General features: G+C 44.2%; 1 protein-coding gene across 1 annotated transcript in view; it reads right to left on the bottom strand.

Moving 5' to 3' along the window:
• The window catches only part of LOC139403137 (microtubule-associated tumor suppressor 1 homolog), a 73,009-nt gene that overhangs the window by 44,368 nt on the left and 3,734 nt on the right, over positions 1–24,907 (bottom strand). The window contains exons 2-3 of the mRNA XM_071146844.1: positions 13,268–15,224; positions 11,799–12,033 (exon numbers count right to left, since the gene is read on the bottom strand). Coding sequence (XP_071002945.1) covers positions 11,799–12,033; positions 13,268–14,872 — 1,840 coding nt within the window. The 5' untranslated portion in view covers positions 14,873–15,224. The remainder of the gene's footprint in view (positions 1–11,798; positions 12,034–13,267; positions 15,225–24,907) is intronic.

Consider the following 24,907-nt stretch of genomic DNA (forward strand, 5'->3'; position numbering starts at 1 on the left):
CAGTTTCAGGTATTGGGAGAAGTATTCACGTCTGTATCAGTATGAATTAATGTCCATAATATCAATATGTCAGTACACTGAAAATTCTAACATAAGATATCAGTATCATATCAATACAAAGATCAGGGGCAGTATTTATAATGCTGATGCTAATGCTAATGCTGATTTAGGATCAGTTTTGCCTTTAAGATCAAGGCTTCCTCAGCATCTGCAGAACACATATACCACTAGTCAGGGTGTGTGTGTGTGTGTATAAACATGCCCTACTAGAAGATACATATTTATTTATCTAGTGACACAGCTGAGCTAGCAGAGGAAGGATGAATAGGAGAGAGAGAACCCCCTCTGGCACTGAGTACATACAGAGACGTATAGAGAAGTGCCCATATCAGCACAAAGTACGTGGACATACTGTAGGGTGACATTGATGGATATATACAGACATATCAGCAAGTTTTAGACAATCTCTCACACACACACACACACACACACACACACACACACACACACACACACACACACACACACACACACACACACACACACACACACACACACACACACACACACACACACACACACACGTTAGGGTGCAGAGATTTGGCTCCAGTGTGAGGTGAATGAGGTTTGTGACCTCTAGTCAAAGGTTCTGAAATAGAACAGGGTTGGTCTTTCACAGAGGGAGGGGTTATGTTCCTATAGTGTTCCTGTAGTGTTGCTGAATACTGTAACAGAGCACCATGTAGTGACTGGGCCGCGTCTCCTGAACATAATAAAACTGCAGTGACGCTAGCAGCACTGTATAATAACATGATATGAACTATCTGGATACATGGCTAGTCTTACACCTCAGACCTGGGTCATGTTCAGTGGGCCACAACATAACAACACATTTGGCAACGTGACTAGTTAAGGTTAAAAGGTTAAATTCTTAGTCTTATGGTACAAGTTAATGAAGTACTTTCCTGTTTCACTCTGTTTGAAATTGTTTCTACTAGCTGATATTGAACAGGACCCTGGATCTTACAGGCTATTCCAGATACTTGAGCTGCGTTTGGATTTAGCGCCCACACAAGATGAATCACACGCACAACGCAAATACTTTTTGACATATTCATTTGACCAATGTCTGGTACAATGTCTGTCCATGACCCACGGAGCCAAATACTGTAGTTTAACTTGACCCGTCTGGTAACCCCTGGGCTGTTCTCCAGCTTAGGGGAGGGCTTGGTGGGAACTAACAACACCTCCTCCTCCCTCCTCCTTTCCTTTAGATGTTTTCCAGTACATAATCAAACATGCTTCACTATCAGTAGGAACACCTCCCCAAGGCCCTACGGCTCTTTCCTTTTCACACCACTGCCCTGTGTGTGTGTGTGTGTGTGTGTGTGTGTGTGTGTGAGAGAGCGAGAGAGAGAGACAGTGTGAGAGAGACAATAGCAGAGACGTTGTTTGTGTGTGTCAAAACTCAAGGATGTGTACATGTGTATCCAGGACAACGCCCTGAGTGGACCTGTGGGTTTCGTCACCATCGGCTTTGCTCATCAGAGACAGGAAAGAGAGGAAGAGCATTGCTGTGTAGAGATTAGTAGTAGGATAACAATGATCTACTGTGCGATCAGTTTGACGTTTTCCCTCATGATGGTCAGGGTTAGGACTGGAGCAGGGAAGCTGGTCCTGGATCTGTGTGTACAGGAAATGTCTAGCTCAAGCTGTTGGATAGTACAGTAACATGACTGAATAGACCTCCTGTGTACAGTTTTAGTTACTGCAGTACCACCAAAATAGCCCATTGACAGCAAGTACATACTGTATTATACACTCAGTATACCAAACACTAGGAACACCTTCCTAATATAGAGTTGCACCCCTCCCCTTTGCCCTCAGAACAGCCTCGATTCGTCCTCTACAGTACAAGGTGTTGAAAGCGTTCCACAGAGATGCTGGCCCATGTTGACTCCTAAGCGTTCCACAGTTGTGTCAAGTTGGCTGGATGTCCTTTGGGTGGTGGACCATTCTTAATACTCACGGGAAAACTTTAGAGAGTGAAAAACCCAGCAGCGCCGCAGTTCTTAACACAAACCGGTGCGTCTGGCATCTACTACCATACCCCGTTCAAAGGCACTTAAATATTTTGTCTTGCCCATTCACCCTCTGAATGGCACACATACACAATCCATGTTTCAAGGCTTTAAAATCCTTCTTCATCTACACTGATTGAAGTAGATTTAACAAGTGATAGCAATAAGGGATCATAGCTTTCATCCTGATTCACCTGGTCAGTCTGTGTCATGGAAAGAGCCTAATGTTTTGTATACTCCGTGTATAATTGAGAACTTATAGCTAGTTGTGCGTTGGTTGCCTAAATGTCTTAAGAAGATACACGTATACATGTTTATGTTACCTAGGCAACATTAGGAGTTGTGTGTTCACCTTGCGGTGAGTGTTTACAACAAGGTAAAAAATGAACACAAGCATGTCTTTGAACACAAGCATGTTGCCTCAGTAACCACATAAGACATTAGGCCAAAGCACGCCTCCAACGCAATCATCAAGTTTGGAGACGACACAACAGTAGTGGGCTTGATACCAACAACGACAAGACCGGTGAGGGCTCTGGGAGTCTGGTGCCAGGAAAATAACCTCTCACTCAACGTCAACAAAACAAAGGAGATGATCGTGGACTTCAGGAAACAGCAGAGGGAGCACCTCCCTATCCACATCGAAGGGACAGCAGTGGAGAAGGTGGAACGTTAAGTTCCTGGGCGTACACATCACAGACAAACTGAAATGGTCCACCCACACAAGACAGTTTGGTGAAGATAGGGCAATATCGCCTCGTCAAACTCTGGAGGCCGATTTTTTTTTGGCTTGGCACCTAAAACCTTCTCAAACTTTTACAGATACAGAATTGAGAGCATCAGGCTGTATCACCGCCTGGTACGGCAATGTTTTTTTACACCAAACCAACTGGCAGTGTGGTGCCAGGACAACAACCTCTCCCTCAATGTGAGCAAGACAAATGAGCTGATCGTGGACTACAGGAAAAGGCGGGCTGAACAGGCCCCCATGAACATCGATGGGGCTGTAGTGGAGCGGGTCGAGAGTGTTGAGAGTGTCAAGTTCCTTGGTGTCCACATCACCAACAAACCATCATGGTCCAAACACACCAAGACAGTTGTGAAGAGGGAACGACAAAACCTTTTCTCCCTCAGTAGACTGAAAAGATTTGGCATGGGTCCCCAGATCCTCAAAAAGTTCTATAGTTGCACCATCGAGAGTATCCTGACCGGTTGCCTGGTATGGCAACTCCTCAGCATCTGAACGTAAGGCGCTACAGAGGCTAGTGCGAACGGCCCAGTACATCACTGGAGCCAAGCTTCCTGCAATCCAGGACCTACATAATAGGCAGTGTCAGAGGAAAGCCCATAAAATTGTTAGAGACTCCAGTCACCCAAGTCATAGACTGTTTTCTCTGCTACCGAACGGCAAGCGGTACCGGAGGGTCAAGTCTAGGACCAAAAGGCTCCTTAACAGCTTCTACCCCCAAGGACTAACAATTAATCAAATGGCCACCAGACTATTACATTGACCCTCCCATTTGTTTTGTACACTGCTGCTACTGTTTATTATCTATGCATAGTCACTTCACCCATACCTACATGTACAAATGACCTCTAACCTGTACCCCCGCACACTGACTCAGTACCGGTACCTCCTGTATATAGCCTTGTTACTGTTGTTATTGTGTTATTTTTATTTATTTTAATTTGTACAGTGCCTTGCGAAAGTATTCGGCCCCCTTGAACTTTGCGACCTTTTGCCACATTTCAGGCTTCAAACATAAAGATATAAAACTGTATTTTTTTGTGAAGAATCAACAACAAGTGGGACACAATCATGAAGTGGAACAACATTTATTGGATATTTCAAACTTTTTTAACAAATCAAAAACTGAAAAATTGGGCGTGCAAAATTATTCAGCCCCTTTACTTTCAGTGCAGCAAACTCTCTCCAGAAGTTCAGTGAGGATCTCTGAATGATCCAATGTTGACCTAAATGACTAATGATGATAAATACAATCCACCTGTGTGTAATCAAGTCTCCGTATAAATGCACCTGCACTGTGATAGTCTCAGAGGTCCGTTAAAAGCGCAGAGAGCATCATGAAGAACAAGGAACACACCAGGCAGGTCCGAGATACTGTTGTGAAGAAGTTTAAAGTCAGATTTGGATACAAAAAGATTTCCCAAGCTTTAAACATCCCAAGGAGCACTGTGCAAGCGATAATATTGAAATGGAAGGAGTATCAGACCACTGCAAATCTACCAAGACCTGGCCGTCCCTCTAAACTTTCAGCTCATACAAGGAGAAGACTGATCAGAGATGCAGCCAAGAGGCCCATGATCACTCTGGATGAACTGCAGAGATCTACAGCTGAGGTGGGAGACTCTGTCCATAGGACAACAATCAGTCGTATATTGCACAAATCTGGCCTTTATGGAAGAGTGGCAAGAAGAAAGCCATTTCTTAAAGATATCCATAAAAAGTGTTGTTTAAAGTTTGCCACAAGCCACCTGAGAGACACACCAAACATGTGGAAGAAGGTGCTCTGGTCAGATGAAACCAAAATTGAACTTTTTGGCAACAATGCAAAACGTTATGTTTGGCGTAAAAGCAACACAGCTCATCACCCTGAACACACCATCCCCACTGTCAAACATGGTGGTGGCAGCATCATGGTTTGGACCTGCTTTTCTTCAGCAGGGACAGGGAAGATGGTTAAAATTGATGGGAAGATGGATGGAGCCAAATACAGGACCATTCTGGAAGAAAACCTGATGGAGTCTGCAAAAGACCTGAGACTGGGACGGAGATTTGTCTTCCAACAAGACAATGATCCAAAACATAAAGCAAAATCTACAATGGAATGGTTCAAAAATAAACATATCCAGGTGTTAGAATGGCCAAGTCAAAGTCCAGACCTGAATCCAATCGAGAATCTGTGGAAAGAACTGAAAACTGCTGTTCACAAATGCTCTCCATCCAACCTCACTGAGCTCAAGCTGTTTTTCAAGGAGGAATGGGAAAAAATTTCAGTCTCTCGATGTGCAAAACTGATAGAGACATACCCCAAGCGACTTACAGCTGTAATCGCAGCAAAAGGTGGCGCTACAAAGTATTAACTTGAGGGGGCTGAATAATTTTGCACGCCCAATTTTTCAGTTTTTGATTTGTTAAAAAAGTTTGAAATATCCAATAAATGTCGTTCCACTTCATGATTGTGTCCCACTTGTTGTTGATTCTTCACAAAAAAATACAGTTTTATATCTTTATGTTTGAAGCCTGAAATGTGGCAAAAGGTCGCAAAGTTCAAGGGGGCCGAATACTTTCGCAAGGCACTGTACTTTATTCTACTTTTTTTTTTTTTACTTTACTTTATTTGGTAAATATTTTCTTAACTCCTCTTGAACTGCACTGTTGGTTAAGGGCTTGTAAGGAAGCATTTCACGGTAAGTTCTACACTTGTATTCGGCGCATGTGACAAATAAAGTTTGATTTGAACTGCACCGCCCGCAATCACAGGGCACTCCAGGGGGTGGTGCGGTCTGCCCAACGCATCACCGGGGGCTCACTACCTGCCCTCCAGGACAACTACAGCACCTGATGCCATAGGAAGGACAAAAAGATCATCAAGGACAACAACCACCCGAGCCACTGCCTGTTCACCCCGTTATCATCCAGAAGGCGAGGTCAGTACAGGTGCATCAAAGCTGGGACTGAGAGACTGAAAAACAGCTTCTATCTCAAGGTCATCAGACTGTTAAATAGCCATCACTAGCACATTAGAGGCTGCTGCCTATATACATAGACTTGAAATCACTGGCCATAAATGGAACACTAATAATGTTTACATATGTTGTATTACTCATCTCATATGTATATACACTGTATATATACTGTATTTTAGTCAATGCTGCTCTGACATTGCTCGTCCAAATATTGATATATTCTTATTTCCATTCCTTTACTTAGTTTTGTGTATTGTTGCGAAATTGTTAGATATTACTTGTTAGATATTACTGCACTGTCGGAGCTAGAAACAAACACAAGCATTTCGCTACACCCGCAACAACATCTGCTTAACACGTATATGTGACCAATAACATTTGATTGGATTTGAAACAAATGATGGTGAATGAGTAACAGACAGCCTTTGAACTCTTATTTGGGTGGAGAAGGTTTCTGAATGTGCTTCTCAAAGACGCCTTTTCAACATGGCCAGAGTTCGGGGTCAAATTTGCCACCGTTTTTCAGAAACAAGGAAACTATTGTCCGCTCAGAATTTGACCTTTTCTGACAAGACGCAGATCTGGTTTTCTGATAGATTCATTCTTCCACACACACACACACCCTCAGATCCAATCCGCCCCCGAATCCCAACTGTTCCATATCACACACTGCAGCCTAGCGGTTATGGAAACAAATAGTTAAATGACAGACAGGCTGTTGTGGGGGAATCCCGACCCGGGTTAAGCGTGTGTAAATGGAACGCAATTCCCTTTTTTTATGCACTTTTCTCTCCATGTATATATTGACCTTAAACCTAAGCATGAGAATAACATTCTATTCACCTGCTATTCATTGGGTCTGGAGCTTGAATGAATGAAGGTGTGGAGGAGGCGTGTCTACAGATATGATGTTTTCTGACCTTGACTTAATTCCCTCATAATGAATGAAGGTGTGGAGGAGGTGTGTCTACAGATATGATGTATTCTGACCTTGACTTAATTCCCTCATAATGAATGAAGGTGTGGAGGAGGTGTGTCTACAGATATGATGTATTCTGACCTTGACTTAATTCCCTCATAATGAATGAAGATGTGGAGGAGATTTGTCTACAGATATGATGTATTCTGACCTTGACTTAATTCCCTCATAATGAATGAAGGTCTGGAGGAGGCGTGTCTACAGATATGATGTATTCTGACCTTGACTTAATTCCCTCATAATGAATGAAGGTGTGGAGGAGGCGTGTCTACAGATATGATGTATTCTGACCTCGACTTAATTCCCTCATAATGAATGAAGGTGTGGAGGAGGTGTGTCTACAGATATGATGTATTCTGACCTCGACTTAATTCCCTCATAATGAATGAAGGTGTGGAGGAGGTGTGTCTACAGATATGCTGTATTCTGACCTCGACTTAATTCCCTCATAATGAATGAAGGTGTGGAGGAGGTGTGTCTACAGATATGATGTATTCTGACCTCGACTTAATTCCCTCATAATGAATGAAGGTGTGGAGGAGGTGTGTCTACAGATATGATGTATTCTGACCTCGACTTAATTCCCTCATAATGAATGAAGGTGTGGAGGAGGTGTGTCTACAGATATGATGTATTCTGACCTTGACTTAATTCCCTCATAATTTGACTAAATTTACCTGCAAGGAAACCAGGTCTACCTACCCGTTTCAAGTGGAAAAAGACTAATTTTTTTTGTCAGACAGAAATAACACCATTCTCCATACATTGTCATTTACAACTTGATAAGAGCTATCGATAAGAGCTAGGTAAATGAGTCATCCGTTTGGATCAGGGGATTTTAAATATAAATGACTTGTTTTAGATCCATTTTACATTATAGTCGCTGGAGACAAACGTTAAACCAGTCATTTGGCAGCAACCTGAAGCATTATCAACAAATCAACTTTCCCACAGTAAAGTTTATGGAATGCTTTGGCATTATTCCGTATTTTAATTAATTTAATTAATTAACTTTGAGGGATGGTTACTCTCGAATGTCTTAATTATAGGCCACCCCGACTTTCATGTTAAATATTATCCACTATCAGTATCAACCGTCAGTAGGACTAATAACCACACATATTCAAACGCCAATGTACTGTTAGTTCCCTTCAGGTGGTATAGCCTATATTATCATTCCATTGTTGCCTTTACATTCCTTTTCCTCCTCTGTAAACACTGTCTCGTCCGTATGGTTGCTGAGGATCATTAGTATCAGTTGATCTAATTTGTTTTTACACGTAGGCTAACTAAACTGTTATGGAGCGGAGTGCAGCCCAAGCCGTAACAGTTAGAACCTGATGGTTAGTGCAGGCAATAGGTGAGGGTATAGCCTACTATTGTACATTATTCTCCCTGTTATAATAGGTGAGGGTATAGCCTACTATTGTACATTATTCTCCCTGTTATAATTGAATGAACACTAATCTTGCAACATTACCATGGGTTGACAAACTGAAGGTGGCAATTTTCAGGATGAATCAAACCACAGTATTTTTGATTAAAGGCTCTCCAAACCTGTTTTATGACTCAAATACTTTCTTAACCCTAAATAACTGACGAAATCAGACTATTTTTAAACCTGTCAATTGGTGCTAAAACAGGGTGGCAGGTAGCCCAGGGATTAAGAGCGTTGGGCCATTAACCGAAATGTCGCTGGTTCAAATCCCCGTCCCAACTACATGAAAAATCCGCCAATGTGCCATTGAGCAAGACACGTAACCCTAATTGCTCCTGTAAGTCACTCTGGATAAAAGCGTCTGCTGATGACTAAAATGTAAAACAGAGATGAAAATGCATTAATTTAGATGGCTTTCTTTCATTGATTCCTAATATTCTGAACCTGTTCTCTCCATATATTCTAGTGAGTCGGTCAACAGAATTCTAAATCAAAGATACAGCGTATTTAAAGGGATGGCTTAAGACACATGTACTGAAAACCCATTGAATGAACATGCAGTGCTTTACGTGACTGAATAAGATATGTCTGATTACCAAACACTGAGAAGTGCGTAGGAAAGGCGTACATTTTCTACGTCTGATTACCAAACACTGAGAAGTGCGTAGGAAAGGCGTACATTTTCTACGTCTGATTACCAAACACTGAGAAGTGGTAGGAAAGGCGTACATTTTCTACGTCTGATTACCAAACACTGAGAAGTGCGTAGGAAAGGCGTACATTTTCTACGTCTGATTACCAAACACTGAGAAGTGTGTAGGAAAGGCGTACTTTTTCTACATCTGATTACCAAACACTGAGAAGTGCGTAGGAAAGGCGTACATTTTCTACGTCTGATTACCAAACACTGAGAAGTGCGTAGGAAAGGCGTACTTTTTCTACGTCTGAAGACTAGATGGAAGACAACATGTTGATGTCTCGCGTATCAAAGACTACGTCCCAAAATACACCCTATTCCCTATGTAGTGGACTACTTTTTACCAGGGCTCATATGGCTTTTGTCAAAAGCAGTGCACTATATAGGGAATAGGGTGGCATTTGGGACTTACTCCCAATGACCCACGTCACGCTAACAGTAGTCTCAATTTCCCCACACAAGAAAAGCCTTTTGTGTGTATGGGGACTGAGAGAATCAAACATTGGATCCAACCCCTCTGGCAGAAGGAAGAGAGGACCCGAAAGAAGGAAGAAGGAGAGAGCGAGAGGGTTGCATATGCTTTTCGACTTCCTCTGAGAGGACACAGAGGGAAGTTAGAGTAAAATTAGACCGCAGACACGCATGGTCACAAGCACAGCACACAGTCAGTCAGTCTCCCATTTTAAAGGGCTTTTAAAAGATGCAGTCGGTTACATGTGGTGAGGGAACATGATGAGAGAGAGAGTGAGATGAAAATAGAGAGAGAGAGAGTTATCTTATGTAACTCTGCGCAGAACTGAGACAGACCCAAGCAGAAACACACAGTCTGGAGATCGACACACACACTCTTGCACAGCTAACCTTGTGGGGGACATACAATTCAGTCCCATTCAAAATCCTATTTTCCTTAACCCCTAACCCGTACCTTAACCCTAAACCTAACACTAGCTTCTAACCCTAAAACTAACCATAGCTCCTAACCCTAAACTTAATTCTAACCAGAGGTTGACCGATTATGATTTTTCAACGCCGATACCGATTATTGGAGGACCAAAAAAGCCGATACCGATTAAAATCGGACAAATTATATATATTTGTAATATGCATAAATAAGTCTCAAATAAATAATGAAACATGTTCAATTTGGTTTAAATAATGCAAAAACAGTGTTGGAGAAGAAAGTAAAAGTGCAATATGTGCCATGTAAAAAAAAATTAAGTTCCTTGGTCAGAACATGAGAACATATGAAAGCTGGTGGTTCCTTTTAACATGAGTCTTCAATATTCCCATTTAAGAAGTTTTAGGTTGTAGTTATTATAGTAATTATAGGACTCTCTCTCTCTATACCATATGTATTTCATATACCTTTGACTATTGGATGTTCTTATAGGCACTTTAGTATTGCCAGCCTAATCTCAGGAGTTGATAGGCTTGAAGTCATAAACAGCGCTGTGCGTCAAGCATTGCTAAGAGCTGCTGGCAAACGCAGGAAAGTGCTGTTTGAATGAACGCTTACGAGCCTGCTGCTGCCTACCATCGCTCAGTCAGACTGCTCTATCAAATCATAGACTTAACTATAACATAACACACAGAAATACGAGCCTTTGGTCATTAATATGGTCAAATCCGGAAACTATCATATTCTTTCAGTGAAATACGGGACCGTTCCGTATTTTATCTAACGGGTGGCATCCCTAAGTCTAAATATTGCTTTTACATTGTACAACCTTCAATGTTATGTCCTAATTATGTACAATTCTGGCAAATTAATGATGGTCTTTGTTAGGAATAAATGGTCTTCACACAGTTGGCAACGAGCCAGGCGGTCCAAACTGCTGCATATACCCTGACTCTGCTTGCACAGAACGCAAGAGAAGTGTCAATTTCCCTAGTTAATATTGCCTGCTAACATTAATTTATTTTAACTAAATATGCAGTAATCGGCATCCAAAAATGACAATTACCGATTGTTATGAAACCTTGAAATCAGCCATGCCGATTAATCAGTCAACCTCTAATTCTAACACTAATTCTAACCTAAACCCCATAGAAATAGCATTTGACCTTGTGGGGACCAACAAAATATCCGCAGTTAGTTACATTTTTGTTTGTTTACTATTCTTGTGGGAACTTCTGGTTAAACACGTCCACACACACAATCTCTCTGTTGCTCCATGTGTTTGTTTCTGTCTGATTGTCTTGTTCTGATCTGGATTGATTGATTGATTGATTGATTGATTGATTGATTGATTGATTGATTGATTGATTGATTGATTGATTGATTGATTGATTGATTGATTGATTGATTGATTGATTGATTGATTGATTGATTGATTGATTGATTGATTGATTGATTGATTGATTGATTGATTGATTGATTGATTGATTGATTGATTGATTGATTGATTGATTGATTGATTGATTGATTGATTGATTGATTGATTGATTGATTGATTGATTGATTGATTGATTGAGTGTGTGAGTGTGAGTGTGAGTGTGAGTGTGAGTGTGAGTGTGTGTGTGTGTGTGTGTGTGTGTGTGTGTGTGTGTGTGTGTGTGTGTGTGTGTGTGTGTGTGTGTGTGTGGAGCGTGCGTTTGTGTGATGCGTACGAGTGTGTGTCTTGTTTACCCAAACCAGAGTGTGTGTTTAAGTGCCCTCATCTCTGCAGCAGCAGCAGGAAATGAGCAGGCTGACACTGCAGAGCTGAGAATGCCTTTCACATTCCACTACACCTCACTCACACACATTCACTCACACACGCTCACACACACACACACAGTTTCAAGTCTCTACACACACAGCAATGTCTTTTCTACACTTTGTCATTTATACACTTTATCAAGTTGCTGACACACAGAAAGATGTGTGTGTGTGTGTGTGTGTGTAGTCACCAGCTGTCTGACTTGGTCGTCCTCTCGGTGGAGACACACTCCCAGTGGTCTGGCCGTCCTTCCCCGTCGTAGGAGGAGCGGGAGGGGGCAGCCTGGAGCCAAAACTCCCTCCTACTGGAGCTGGAGAGGTGGGAGACAGGGAGGGTCCCCCGGTGTTGCTCGCTCCCCCGGCCCCCCTGCCCTTGACCTGGGGCAGCTGTCTGACCGACGAGGGCCCCAGCTTGGAGGAGACCTTCTGCAGAAAGAGCTGTCGTTTAGTTACCGCGTCCCAGCCCATGGGGCCCAGCTCGGAGCTGCGCACCGAGACCATGGTGTTGGCCATTCCAGAGTCGTAGGCAGAAATGTGGAAGTAGAAGCACACAGGCAGGAGGAGTGAGAAGGAGGGGGAGGAGAGAGAGAGAGAGAGAGAGAGAGAGAGAGGAAATAGGAGTAGGCTGGAACTCTGAGGTAAAAAAGTTGCTATTGTACTACATTCCCTCTGGGATTCACTGCTGGGACCAGTTTCTCTCCCTCTTTATTCCCTCCCTCTTTATTCCCTCCCCCTCTTTCCTCCCCCTCTTTCCTCCCCTCTTTCTGTAAACACAGGGCACATATGGAGTGAGTTTGCAGGCGAGTTTTCAAAGAAAAGACTTGACTACTATAAATGTTCGGACTATTCTTACGCTATTCAGAACAGTTTGACAAATGGCTTTTGCCTTCATATGAGAAGTGTCTGAGAAACAAATCTGTTCTGAGGACTGTTTCAAACTGAGAATAGAATGTGGCGGAACATTCAACAACCGACGTGTCACACACACCCGCAGATGTCAAGACATTCCACACAAAAAATGATTTGACTCATGCTGTCATTCAACAGAACCCCAACACTGATTGGGGTTCAATGTTCATACTGCAGTGAATGATACAGTTGACATTTAAACCCAAAGCCCTCCTTTAGCCATGGATTACTTAAGCCTGACTAACAACATAGTTAAATCATGTGATGACATGCTCGCAGCCAGACTTGCCTGAGGAACTACTCAATCACGCCACTCACAAACACAGGAAGAGTTGAAACCTGTCAATGGATTTAAAGGCAAAATACCAACAACAAACCACTGCCACTCCCTCACCTAAAACCACTGCTCCCACCGTTTAGAGATGAAACCAGCCTTGGGCTTGTTCTATACATGCGTCATATCATCCTGATAAAGTACAGTATGTTCCTGGTGACTGGAAATCTCAGTCAGTTCACTAACAGCCCCTGTTGTGGATCCTAAAAATACATCTTGAGGAAGTCACTGATCTGGCCAAGTTGAATTGGGTGAGGGCAGTCTGGTGTGTATTGGTTATATCATGTGAAATGCAGATCAGTGATTCTTTCAAGGAAGAGAGGGAGGAACGAAGGAAAGATTTGACCAAACTATTTAAACAGGGCCGTAATAGAACAAACACCCCCCCCACACACACACACACAGTGGGCTACTTACTGTGCCATTTCTTCTCCTTTGTTCTACAGGTGTCTCACCCCCTGCTCCCTCTGTAGTGTCATCTGTAGTGCACACTCCTGTAGTGCACACTCCTGTAGTGCACACTCCTGTAGTACCCTCTTCTCCATTTAGGAGACCCTCCCCAGGCGTCCAACGGTGCCCATCCACAGCCAACTCTGAACCCAGAGAGCTGCTGGAGGTGGAGCGAATGCCATTGACTAAAGTGCCCTTCCTCCTCTTCTCAGATTGGTTAGAGACTCTGGGCTCTGTGTTTTGATTGGGTCTGGGTTTGGGGCTCGGCTTCAGCGAAGCTACTTTAGTTTGACCCAAAGACGACCTTTGCCTTTTGACTCCGTCTGGGGCTTTCTTTTCATTGGCCGGAGCAGTTTTTCCTTGCGTCTGATTGGCTGTTCTGGTTGTAGAGGCGGGCCTGGACATGACCTTAGACTTGACGTTCTTCAGGTCGGGTTTGGGGAACCTCTTGACGTCGGTCCTACCAGGTTTGGATGTCGTGGTGACCGCTGTCTTGGCGATGGCGGCGTTCGGTTTGACCCGAGTTGCACACAGGTGTTCCTTGGTCTTGCGGAAGGCGGGGCTCGCACCTTTGGACCCTTTGTTTGGAGACTGGGGAACGGTAAAGGGGGACACTGCCAAATCCACACCCTTGGAGACTTGTACTGAGGTGGAGGTCTGGGAGACTACAGTGAAGCCTTCAGAAACTGGAGACACTATAGTCTCACTGAGAAGAACCTCTAGTGCCACAATAGGCTCAGTGTCCGCTGCCTCCACCATGGGGAGAAAATCCAGAGTGCAGGCCTCCTCGGGCAGATCCACCCCCACCTGAAGTGACTCTATATCGGGCAGACCCGGTGAGCTGCTAGCCCCGGTCTGAAGGTTCTGGAGTTCCATGGTGATGGACCCAGCATGAGGACTCTTCCTCCCCTCAAGGCCCTTACAGAGGTCAGGCAATGGGGCGGAGAGTGGAGCCTGGATGGGAGCCGTGGTGGAGGGGGAGGCCGTGTCCGAGTCTTCCAGGATGGACACCCCGCTGCTGGGGAGCCGCTCCGAGTCGATCAGGCTGATTCTCCTCATCACCATGTCCGAGCTCACCGACAGGAAAAACCCTTCCTCATCATCCTCGTCACCTGGGATCTCCGTGGCCGCCGAGTCCGGGGAAGAGTCCCTTCTCCCACCGCTGTTGCTCGCCACACTGTTAACGTTGTCATGGAGATCGCCTTGGCTACCGTTTCTATGCTCCCGTATCCCAGCAATGCTCATAGCGAGGGTCAGGTTGTCGTTCCAGGAGTCCTCATCAGCGTCCAGGTAGACGGACACCGAGTTGTCGTTGGATTCAGAGAACTCAGTCTGAGGCAGTTCCGCAGCGGGTGAGACAGCGGCCATTTTGATTTGGGTCGACATAACGCATTCCATGTCGACGTCCAGGCTGCTCAGACTCTGCAGGGAGTCTGGGGAGGAAGAGGAGGATGAAGAGGAGACAGGGAAAGCATTGCCATTTTTGTCGCCGGTGCAGAGGAGGGGGAGCCTCATTCCGGAGCCATTCATGCCCCCGACGGGGACGCGTTCCCCGGGCTGAGACACACTCATCTCTGATCTCCGGGAGTGCGTGGGGAAAGCTGATGTCGCTAACTGCTAAAGACCTCAAAACAAAGTCAAACCACGGAGAACTCCATGCTTACAACTGTTTACCTATGTAGGCAGACGTCTACTGAGCAAGGTGTTTCATTGATTAAAGCTGACACAGATCAGCGCAATACCAGTGATAAGTAGTCAGCAGTCCCTATAGGCCTAGGAGTCACTGAGAGGTAGATATTGAAGTGCACTTTTGGACAAGTGAGGAAGTGAGGAGTGGTCCCATTCTAAGGCCCCTTCAACTGACCCTTTAGTTCAGTCACTGGAGTGGAGTCCATACTCTTCAGAGCTCCTCCTCTGAAAACCTCTGGAAAACACAACGACAAGGAAACACAGGCATCAATATCACAGTTATTATGTTGAAAATACTTTATTTGACAGTGTCTACGATATTAACACAACAGTATCATAAAACAGAGACAGAAAGACAGAGAAACAGACAGAAAGACAAAGAAACAGAGACAGAAAGACAGAGAAACAGACAGAAAGACAGATAAACAGACAGAAAGACAGAGAAACAGAGACAGAAAGACAGAGAAACAGACAAAGACAGATAAACAGACAGAGACAGAGAAACAGAGACAGAAAGACAGAGAAACAGACAGAAAGACAGAGAAACAGACAGAAAGACAGAGAAACAGAGACAGAAAGACAGAGAAACAGACAAAGACAGAGAAACAGACAGAAAGACAGAGAAACAGACAGAAAGACAGAGAAACAGACAGAAAGACAGAGACAGAAAGACAGAAACAGACAGAAAGACAGAGACAGCGAGACCTCTGCTGCCCTCTGTTGGTCAACCATAGGAAGTGATTAAACTGGATATTACACCACAACACAAAACATTTCAACAAAAGCACACAGTGTACCAACATAACCTAATTAGTTATGATGTGGAAACTCATGTAATGCTTGAATCCCAAATTCAAAAACTTTTTCTCTTGGAAGGATTTTCAAACAACTGATACCCTGCCGTTCAGACAGTAGGTGGCATTACAATACGCAGAAATCCGTCCTAGTTTCCACTAAAAGTCATTAATATGGCGTTAAGAATCTGTTGCCATTTAAACCAATGAGGTCAACCATCTTAAGATGAAATGTTGTTTGTAATTAATGAAACTGGCTTTGATACTCATAACCAAGGGTAAATAAAAACAAGTTGGTCTCTGTAGTATTGAAAAGCTACAAACAATAGCTCTGTTGAAGTTTAAGCAATGTTAGAAAGGCCATAGACCTACAGTAGAGTGCATCCCAATGGCACCCTATTCCCCTTTTAGTGCACTACTTTTGAGCAGGCCCCATAGGGCTCTGGTCAAAGGTAGTGGTGTAGGGGAGTGTTTCCCTACTCCAGTCCTCCAGTCCCCTCAACAGGACACATTTCTGCTGTAGCCCCGACCAACCACATCTGATTCAACTTGTCAACTAATCATCCAGCCCTCAAAATGAGTTGAATCAGGTGAGTTTGTCTGGGGGACTACAGTTGAATCAGGTGAGTTTGTCTGGGGGACTACAGTTGAATCAGGTGAGTTTGTCTGGGGGACTACAGTTGAATCAGGTGAGTTTGTCTGGGGGACTACAACACAAATGTGTGCTGTTTAGGGTACTGGAGGACTGGAGTTGGGGAAAACTGCTATAGTGCCGTTTGGGACGAGCCAGAGGCCCACAACTCTACAGTACGAGGGTGAATGCAGAGACTAAACTGAACTAAGTGGAGAAACAGAAAAGATCAGGGTGGCATTCATTAGGCACCAAACATCAGAAGGCGGACTGAAACATGGCAGGACGGCCTGAACTTGTCCAATAAGAAACACTTGTTGAATGAACACACCCCAGGTCTTGTGCACATGATAACGATGAAGGGGAAAGTGTTCGCTTGCTGAGATACTGAAAACACCAGATGGAGTCACTTTGCTTTTTCCAAGTAAACAACAGATATGCAGCAGGTTCCTGAGAGGGAAAGATCCAGAGAGAGAGGAACCTCCATTTACCTAGCAGTCCTCTGGGAACACGATGCGAGACCTTGGTCTAAACGAGGAACAATCTGCAGCTCCATATCCACAAACTAAGATAGATAGCTTGTGGTATACAGGCTAAAAGACTCCCACCTGCCTGTCAGTGTGTGTGTGTTAATCTGGGTCAGAGTGAGAAAGAGGGGCTATAATAAGGATCAGTTTAATTTTCATATCCAGGACAGTGCTTCACCAATGAATGGCCCAGTGACAATAGAAAGCCTATGGAGACTATGAGCTCACTACTACACCTAGACAACAGTGAGAGTAACCGATAGTACTGCCTTACCTAGCGTGTTCTCGATAAAACTCCTATTCACTCCAACAACAACCTACTGCACACTCAAAAATCATCAACCAACCCAATACTTGTCAGGTTGTCATGGTAAGTGATAATTAGTTCTTAAAGCTGCAATATGTAAAACTTTTTAGGCGGCCTGGCCAAATTCACATAGAAATGCAATTTATAGATTGGTCATTCGCATCAAAGTCTAAGAAGCGGTAGATGTGTTCTATGCTTCCCGGATTTAAATTTAGTCTTTTACTTCTGTACACCAGTTTCAAAACAGCTGAAAATACAATATGTTTGGTTTTAGAAAATATATTTCACAGCGGTTTAGATGGTACAAAGAATCTACATTACACTTTATTTTTGTCACATAAATTGAAATTAGGCAAATTTGGGAATTTTAGCAACCAGGAAATGGCGGAGCGATTTCTGCATGGCGCATCTTTAACCGACTTGCCTGGATGAATATAGGTTGAATAAATACGATTCAGGAAGCCATTCAAATGCACAGTGATGGCATTAACCACTTCATTCAGCAGGCTAATAGGTTATTCTAAAGGCCATCACTTTGATGTCATGACATCACGGTTAATCTGATGTGTGGGACGCAGGTAGCAGTAAATGAAGACTGCAGTCACTGCATTGTTATCCAGTCAGTGATCATGTCTAACCATGTATCTGTGGTGCTGTGGGGACTCTTCCCTCTGCTGTTCTGCGTTGTATTACTGGTGCTGAGGGGACTCTTCCCTCTGCTGTTCTGAGTTGTGTTACTGGTGCTGTGGGGACTCTTCCCTCTGCTGTTCTGAGTTGTGTTACTGGTGCTGTGGGGACTCTTCCCTCTGCTGTTCTGAGTTGTGTTACTGGTGCTGTGGGGACTCTTCCCTCTGCTGTTCTGAGTTGTGTTACTGGTGCTGTGGGGACTCTTCCCTCTGCTGTTCTGAGTTGTGTTACTGGTGCTGTGGGGACTCTTCCCTCTGCTGTTCTGAGTTGTGTTACTGGTGCTGTGGGGACTCTTCCCTCTGCTGTTCTGAGTTGTGTTACTGGTGCTGTGGGGACTCTTCCCTCTGCTGTTCTGAGTTGTGTTACTGGTGCTGTGGGGACTCTTCCCTCTGCTGTTCTGAGTTGTGTTACTGGTGCTGTGGGGACTCTTCCCTCTGCTGTTCTGAGTTGTGTTACTGGTGCTGTGGGGACTCTTCCCTCTGCTGTTCTGAGTTGTGTTACTGATGTTGTGGGGACTCATCCCCGTGCCATGGAGTGTGACCCTGTCTCATTGCTAATGCATGAGTTAGGGCTGGGCGGGCGACTGCAGACCTGAGTGTGTGTGTGTGTATCACACTGGCCTTATCAAACATGCATTAGCCCTCTGCAGTTGTGGGAACGCTAGCTGACAGGTGAGCTGGTACACCTGAGACAGAGTCCAATATAGAGCCACTGCCCTTTGGTATTTACCTCAATACAGAACAGGTCACCTGAGAGGGAGGGAGGTACCACTGTAGCATTGTACAGCTCTGCCATACTGGGAGGTGTTAAAGGGTTGTTAGAGCTGAGGTGTAATGTCAAGAGAATTGTGTGTTTCCTATGACAAGAGTGTTTTGAAGGCTTCATGAATGCTACATTAAGGTTTAGTTTATCGTCAAGGTGTACAACATTGTCAGCTAAGAGCTGATGTGAATAAATAAAACAATAATTAAATAAACAAATGAATCATGTGACATGGTGTGATACATGTCTGTGTGGAGGGAGGTGGCATCAGTCGGTCACAGCCAGGTAAAAGACTCAGGAGCCTTGGTCAGGGACAGGGTCAGACAGGTCTGGACCCGGAGCAATGATGACTGGTCTCTGTAGCCGGGTAGCTAGGCTCACCGTACGTCGACAATTGTCCAAAGTAACCTTGTAGTACCCCCGAGCATCTGCGCTCGTCCTCTGTCATCTCAGGTGTCCTCTCTTGGCTCTTGCTTCAGGCTTCTCCGCTCAACCTTGAACTCAAAACATCCAGCTAGCCAGCTGCTAATTAGCTAGCCAGCCAAACCAACCAACTGACTTGTTTGACAGTTTTGAAATGCGGTGGTGGTTTAAGACAATTGTAATTGTAAAAAATATACAAAAATGCAATTTAAAAAAATGAAATATTTACGCATGTTTCCCGTTATAAAACAGACCTGTCGTAAAACTGTACAAGTGTGAACGAGCATTTAATCTACGCCAGAATAATGCCCATCATTCACCTTGTATGGTGACAATAACGCCCTTTTTGCTGTATACTTTGGATGTATTGGAATTAGGCCAAGACATTTGCTGTATACTTTGGAAGTATTGGAATTAGGCAAAGACATTTGCTGTATACTTTGGAAGGATTGGAAATAGGCCAAGACATTTGCTGTAGGCCTTCTGACCGTTTCTAAAACAGAAAAAAAATGCTCATTATTTTTTTTACCTGGAAACAGTTCGTTTGAAATCAATAAATGTTTTGCATTTACTTTCTCAGAACCTAAATATGTTGCACTGCTCACAAATTCTGAAATATTGGATTTACTCAGATTTTTTTAAACTACAGTAGGCCTACTTACAGTGGTAGTCTACACACTTCAATGCAAAAGATCAACGGTCTGTTCACCTGTATGTTATAAACTGCGCTCCCTTTCGGATGCATGGAGCAAAAGCATTAAATTAGAATATCTAATAGGCCCAATTAAATTAGAGATGCGCATGGTCATTTGTTGTACTACTTCATGGTCAGAAAAGGTGAGGAATTTATTCTGCAATGGTTATGATATATGTAGTGTGTAAATGAGATGCCTAGGCTACTCGATGAATTTTACGTCACAGTTGGCTATTCAGACGGAGTCTACAAAGGTCAATGGAAAGGTGCACCGTCTGTTCTAGAACTTCAGATTGGCTTGCATTGGGCAAAATACTTAAACATACCGGTAGCTTTTCTATTTACTACTGTGATGTGAGTCCAATTAAATGAAACGAATGGTAGCCTATCCTAACTTGTTGTTGGCCTATAGGCTACTTCGCGAGTATTGAAACCATCACAGTCAGAAAAGATGAGGAATTTATTCTGCAATGGTCATGGAAATGACAGATTTCAAAGTATTTTAGAATGCAAAGATAAAATCGATTCTCTTTCATCTCACTAACAGCCATTAATTGCATGGTTATTATATTTAGCTACCTGTTTTTTTGTTATGAATAATTCATCGTATATTCATGTACAGGGCTACGAGGTTGCTTTGTGCATTTGCAATACAAAACGTGAACCGCTACAAACTGTGTGTAAACATGGTCTAAAGTTTGCGGGAGGATAAGCACAATCTCACCGTCAAGTTCAGATTTTAGAAATGCCTACTTGGTGTATGCATGTTTTGGGGCATATTTTGTGCACATACAACATTTATAAATGGAGGCCTCTGGGGAGTATGAACTTGAGCAAACATACTTACTTAACAGACTACCAACCCAACCACACTAAAAGTGCATGGTTAGAGTTGGCACCATAGTGTGAAAGACCCACCTAGTTCAAGTAGAGTGGCCCGCTTAGAAAGAGACTACAGCCCTCTAACAATGTACAATCCTATAGATCCTCACATATCACTGGATCAACTCCATTTAGTAAGAGCGACACCCACACTCCAATGACATCCATCTCTACACACTGGCCTATACATGATCATTTGAATTAAGGACACAGCGAGTGGCACGTTTGGTCAAAAGGCTCTTGAACGGAGTCCAAGTCCCAAACAGTACCCTATTGCCTCTATAGTGCACTACTTTTGACCAGAGTCCTATGGGTAACCCTATGAGTCCCGGTCAAAAGTAGTGCACTTAGGGAATAGTGTGCCATGTGGGACTCAGACTGACATTCTGGGCTTCAGTTAGAGCTGCCCTCCCCACATCTAAGAGTTGGTGTCTGTTCATGTTACACTCTTAGGTCTTTGTCCCCCAGGGGATTATGGGTAACTGTACACGCCTGGCGATTGTTGGAGGGGGGAGAGAGACCCTGGCACGCTCTAGTGCAGGCCTGTCGAGTACTATAAAGAGAGGGAGGGGATGGAGAGGTGGAGGGGAAGTTGAGAGATTCAGAGGTTTAAAAAGGCACCACTGAACTATTAGCCTAGAACTCATAACCTAACGAGGGAAGACAACTAGAAAGGTACGCAAGCCAACTTTAGATTGAGACAACATGACAGACTTAGCAGAGGTAGCATCAACACGACAGACTTAGCAGAGGTAGCATCAACATGACAGACTTAGCAGAGGTAGCATCAACACGACAGACTTAGCAGAGGTAGCATCAACATGACAGACTTAGCAGAGGTAGCATCAGCAACAAGCTAAAAGGTCATCTTTAAGTGTCAATAGGAGATTGGGTATCAAAAACAGACACTATCTGAGTTGCCGTGCGCACTCACACACACACACACTAGATGGACAGTGATGATGTTTGGTAAGGGATTGAGAGTCAGGGTTTTAAAAACTACCCATTAGATCATGTTGATGGTGGGAGAATTGCAAGTCTCTCTTTCTCCATCTCGCCCTGTTCCGGACCACAGCAGAGCTGCTGATGGATGACCACTCATCCGGAACAACAAGGAACCCAGAGAGAGTTGAGACTGTGGGCCACACACGGTCTTCCTGCCTGGCTGCTGCAGTGTAATCGTGTAAATTTGACACTTTATCCACAACTGGTATTACAGTGGAGCAAGAATTCACTAACCAGGAAGTAACCTTAAACGTGATTAGTTTAATTTGACTATTGGTCAAATGGCAATAACGGAGTACATTGAAAACCAACTCCAGCACACTTGACGATCTTAATGCTCCACACACAGATTTAATCAATGGCTATACCAACGACCGGTCAATTGACCTCCATCAATAATAGACTATAACACAGGCTAAAGCTACAGATCAATAAGAGATTATAACAAGCCTCCCGAGTGGCAAAGTGCAGTGTCCAGGCTCTGTCGCAGCCGGCCGCGACCGGGAGACCCGTCGTCCGGGTTAGGGTTTGGCATGCAGGGATATCCCTGTCTCATCGCGCAACAGCGACTCCTGTGGCGGGCCGGGCGCAGTGCACGCTGACACAGTCGACAGGTGTACGGTGTTTCCTCCGACACATTGGTGTGGCTGGCTTCCGGGTTAAGTGAGCAGTGTGTCAAGAAGCAGTGCGGCTTGTTTGGGTTGTGTTTCGGAGGAAGCATGGCTCTCGACCTTCGCCTCTCCCGAGTCTGTACGGGAGTTGCAGCGATGATACAAGACTGTAACTACTACCAGTGGGATACCACGAAATTGGGGTGAAAAATACACAAAAAAATAAAATAATAATATTAGACAATAACACAAGCTAAAGATACAGATAAATATTAGACTATAACACAGGCTAAAGTTACAGATCAATATTAGACTATAACACAGGCTAACGTTACACAGCATAGGTATAAATCATATGATACAGCCTACCTCCCAAGGCTCCTGGACAATACGCAATCAGAACAAACAACATCATCACTTCCTGTTGGAGCCGAGACTCAAACTTTGGCAGTTACTTCAGCATCTAAGCTTAACTATTGCATAACGTCCTTTGAAGATCATTGAATGAAAAACAAAATAAAGAGGTGAAAGTAAATCATTAGTAAACAAATACAGAAAAATATCAAAACCTCTATGAACCTGCCTCTCTCTCTCGTTATCCCTCTCCACAGAAAACCTGCCTCTCTCTCTCTCGTTATCCCTCTCCACAGAAAACCTGCCTCTCTCTCGTTATCCTCTCCACAGAAAACCTGCCTCTCCCCCGTTATCCCTCTCCACAGACTCAACCTGCCCTCTCTCTCGTTATCCCTCTCCACAGACTCAACCTGCCTCTCCCTCGTTATCCCTCTCCACAGAAAACCTGCCTCTCTCTCGTTATCCTCTCCACAGAAAACCTGCCTCTCCCCCGTTATCCCTCTCCACAGACTCAACCTGCCTCTCTCTCGTTATCCCTCTCCACAGACTCAACCTGCCTCTCCCTCGTTATCCCTCTCCACAGAAAACCTGCCTCTCTCTCGTTATCCTCTCCACAGAAAACCTGCCTCTCTCTCGTTATCCTCTCCACAGAAAACCTGCCTCTCTCTCGTTATCCCTCTCCACAGAAAACCTGCCTCTCCCCCGTTATCCCTCTCCACAGAAAACCTGCCTCTCCCCCGTTATCCCTCTCCACAGAAAACCTGCCTCTCTCTCGTTATCCCTCTCCACAGAAAACCTGCCTCTCTCTCGTTATCCCTCTCCACAGACTCGACAGAAAACCTGCCTCTCTCTCGTTATCCTCTCCACAGAAAACCTGCCTCTCTCTCGTTATCCCTCTCCACAGAAAACCTGCCTCTCCCCCGTTATCCCTCTCCACAGAAAACCTGCCTCTCTCTCTCGTTATCCCTCTCCACAGAAAACCTGCCTCTCTCTCGTTATCCCTCTCCACAGACTCAACCTGCCTCTCTCCCGTTATCCCTCTCCACAGAAAACCTGCCTCTCTCTCGTTATCCCTCTCCACAGAAAACCTGCCTTTCTCTCTCGTTATCCCTCTCCACAGACTCAACAGAAAACCTGCCTCTCATTCCAGGAAGATTAGTCTAGGTTTCCTCTTTGCCAGGTTGGTTGTCATGCACTTGTAAGGCTAAAGACACCTTGCTTTCACCGTCACTAATCTGACTGGAGATAAGTACCAGCCCTAAAGCTTGTTCCACAGCGTCCCCACTTGCACTAACCGTCAGTGAGCGCAGTCAGTCAGTCAGTCAGGGCTTCGGGATACAGCTGTTCCAGAAGTGGAGGTTGGGAATGTTCTTTCCCTGCTGGGGGCCGGACCATAAAGTGTTACAACTATCTCTACTCACCCACTTTCTCCCTCCCTCTTACTCTCACTCTCTTCCTCCCCCTCTTCCTCACCCACCCCTTGCCCCTCTTCCTCCCTCTCCTCTTTTGCGTCTGGTGGAAACAGCATCAGCCGGAGGAATGGAGCAGACTTACTGTAGGATCAGCAGCAGGTTGGGTCACCTCCCTGTGAGTGGCTATTCCCTGGGCTATAATCCCCGTCACACTGGTCCGTTCCAGCCACAGCGTATTACAGCACGTCCTGTCGGAAGCTACTAAGACTGATAAGCTCCTTTGTATTGGGGTATTCATTCATATTTTAATTACAACGCATGGTCCGTTCTCCGATTTAAACCACTTCATGGATAAGCCATTCATATTTTAATTACAACACATGGTCCGTTCTCCGATTTAAACCACTTCATGGATAAGCCATTCATATTTTAATTACAACACATGGTCCGTTCTCCGATTTAAACCACTTCATGGATAAGCCATTCATATTTTAATTACAACACATGGTCCGTTCTCCGATTTAAACCACTTCATGGACAAGCCATTCATATTTTAATTACAACACATGGTCCGTTCTCCGATTTAAACCACTTCATGGACAAGCCATTCATATTTTAATTACAACACATGGTTCGTTCTCCGATTTAAACCACTTCATGGACAAGCCATTCATATTTTAATTACAACACATGGTCCGTTCTCCGATTTAAACCACTTCATGGACAAGCCATTCATATTTTAATTACAACACATGGTTCGTTCTCCGATTTAAACCACTTCATGGACAAGCCATTCATATTTTAATTACAACACATGGTCCGTTCTCCG

The sequence above is a fragment of the Oncorhynchus clarkii genome, unplaced genomic scaffold (genome assembly GCF_045791955.1).
Source record: "Oncorhynchus clarkii lewisi isolate Uvic-CL-2024 unplaced genomic scaffold, UVic_Ocla_1.0 unplaced_contig_6758_pilon_pilon, whole genome shotgun sequence".
Classification (NCBI taxonomy): Eukaryota; Metazoa; Chordata; class Actinopteri; order Salmoniformes; family Salmonidae; genus Oncorhynchus; species Oncorhynchus clarkii.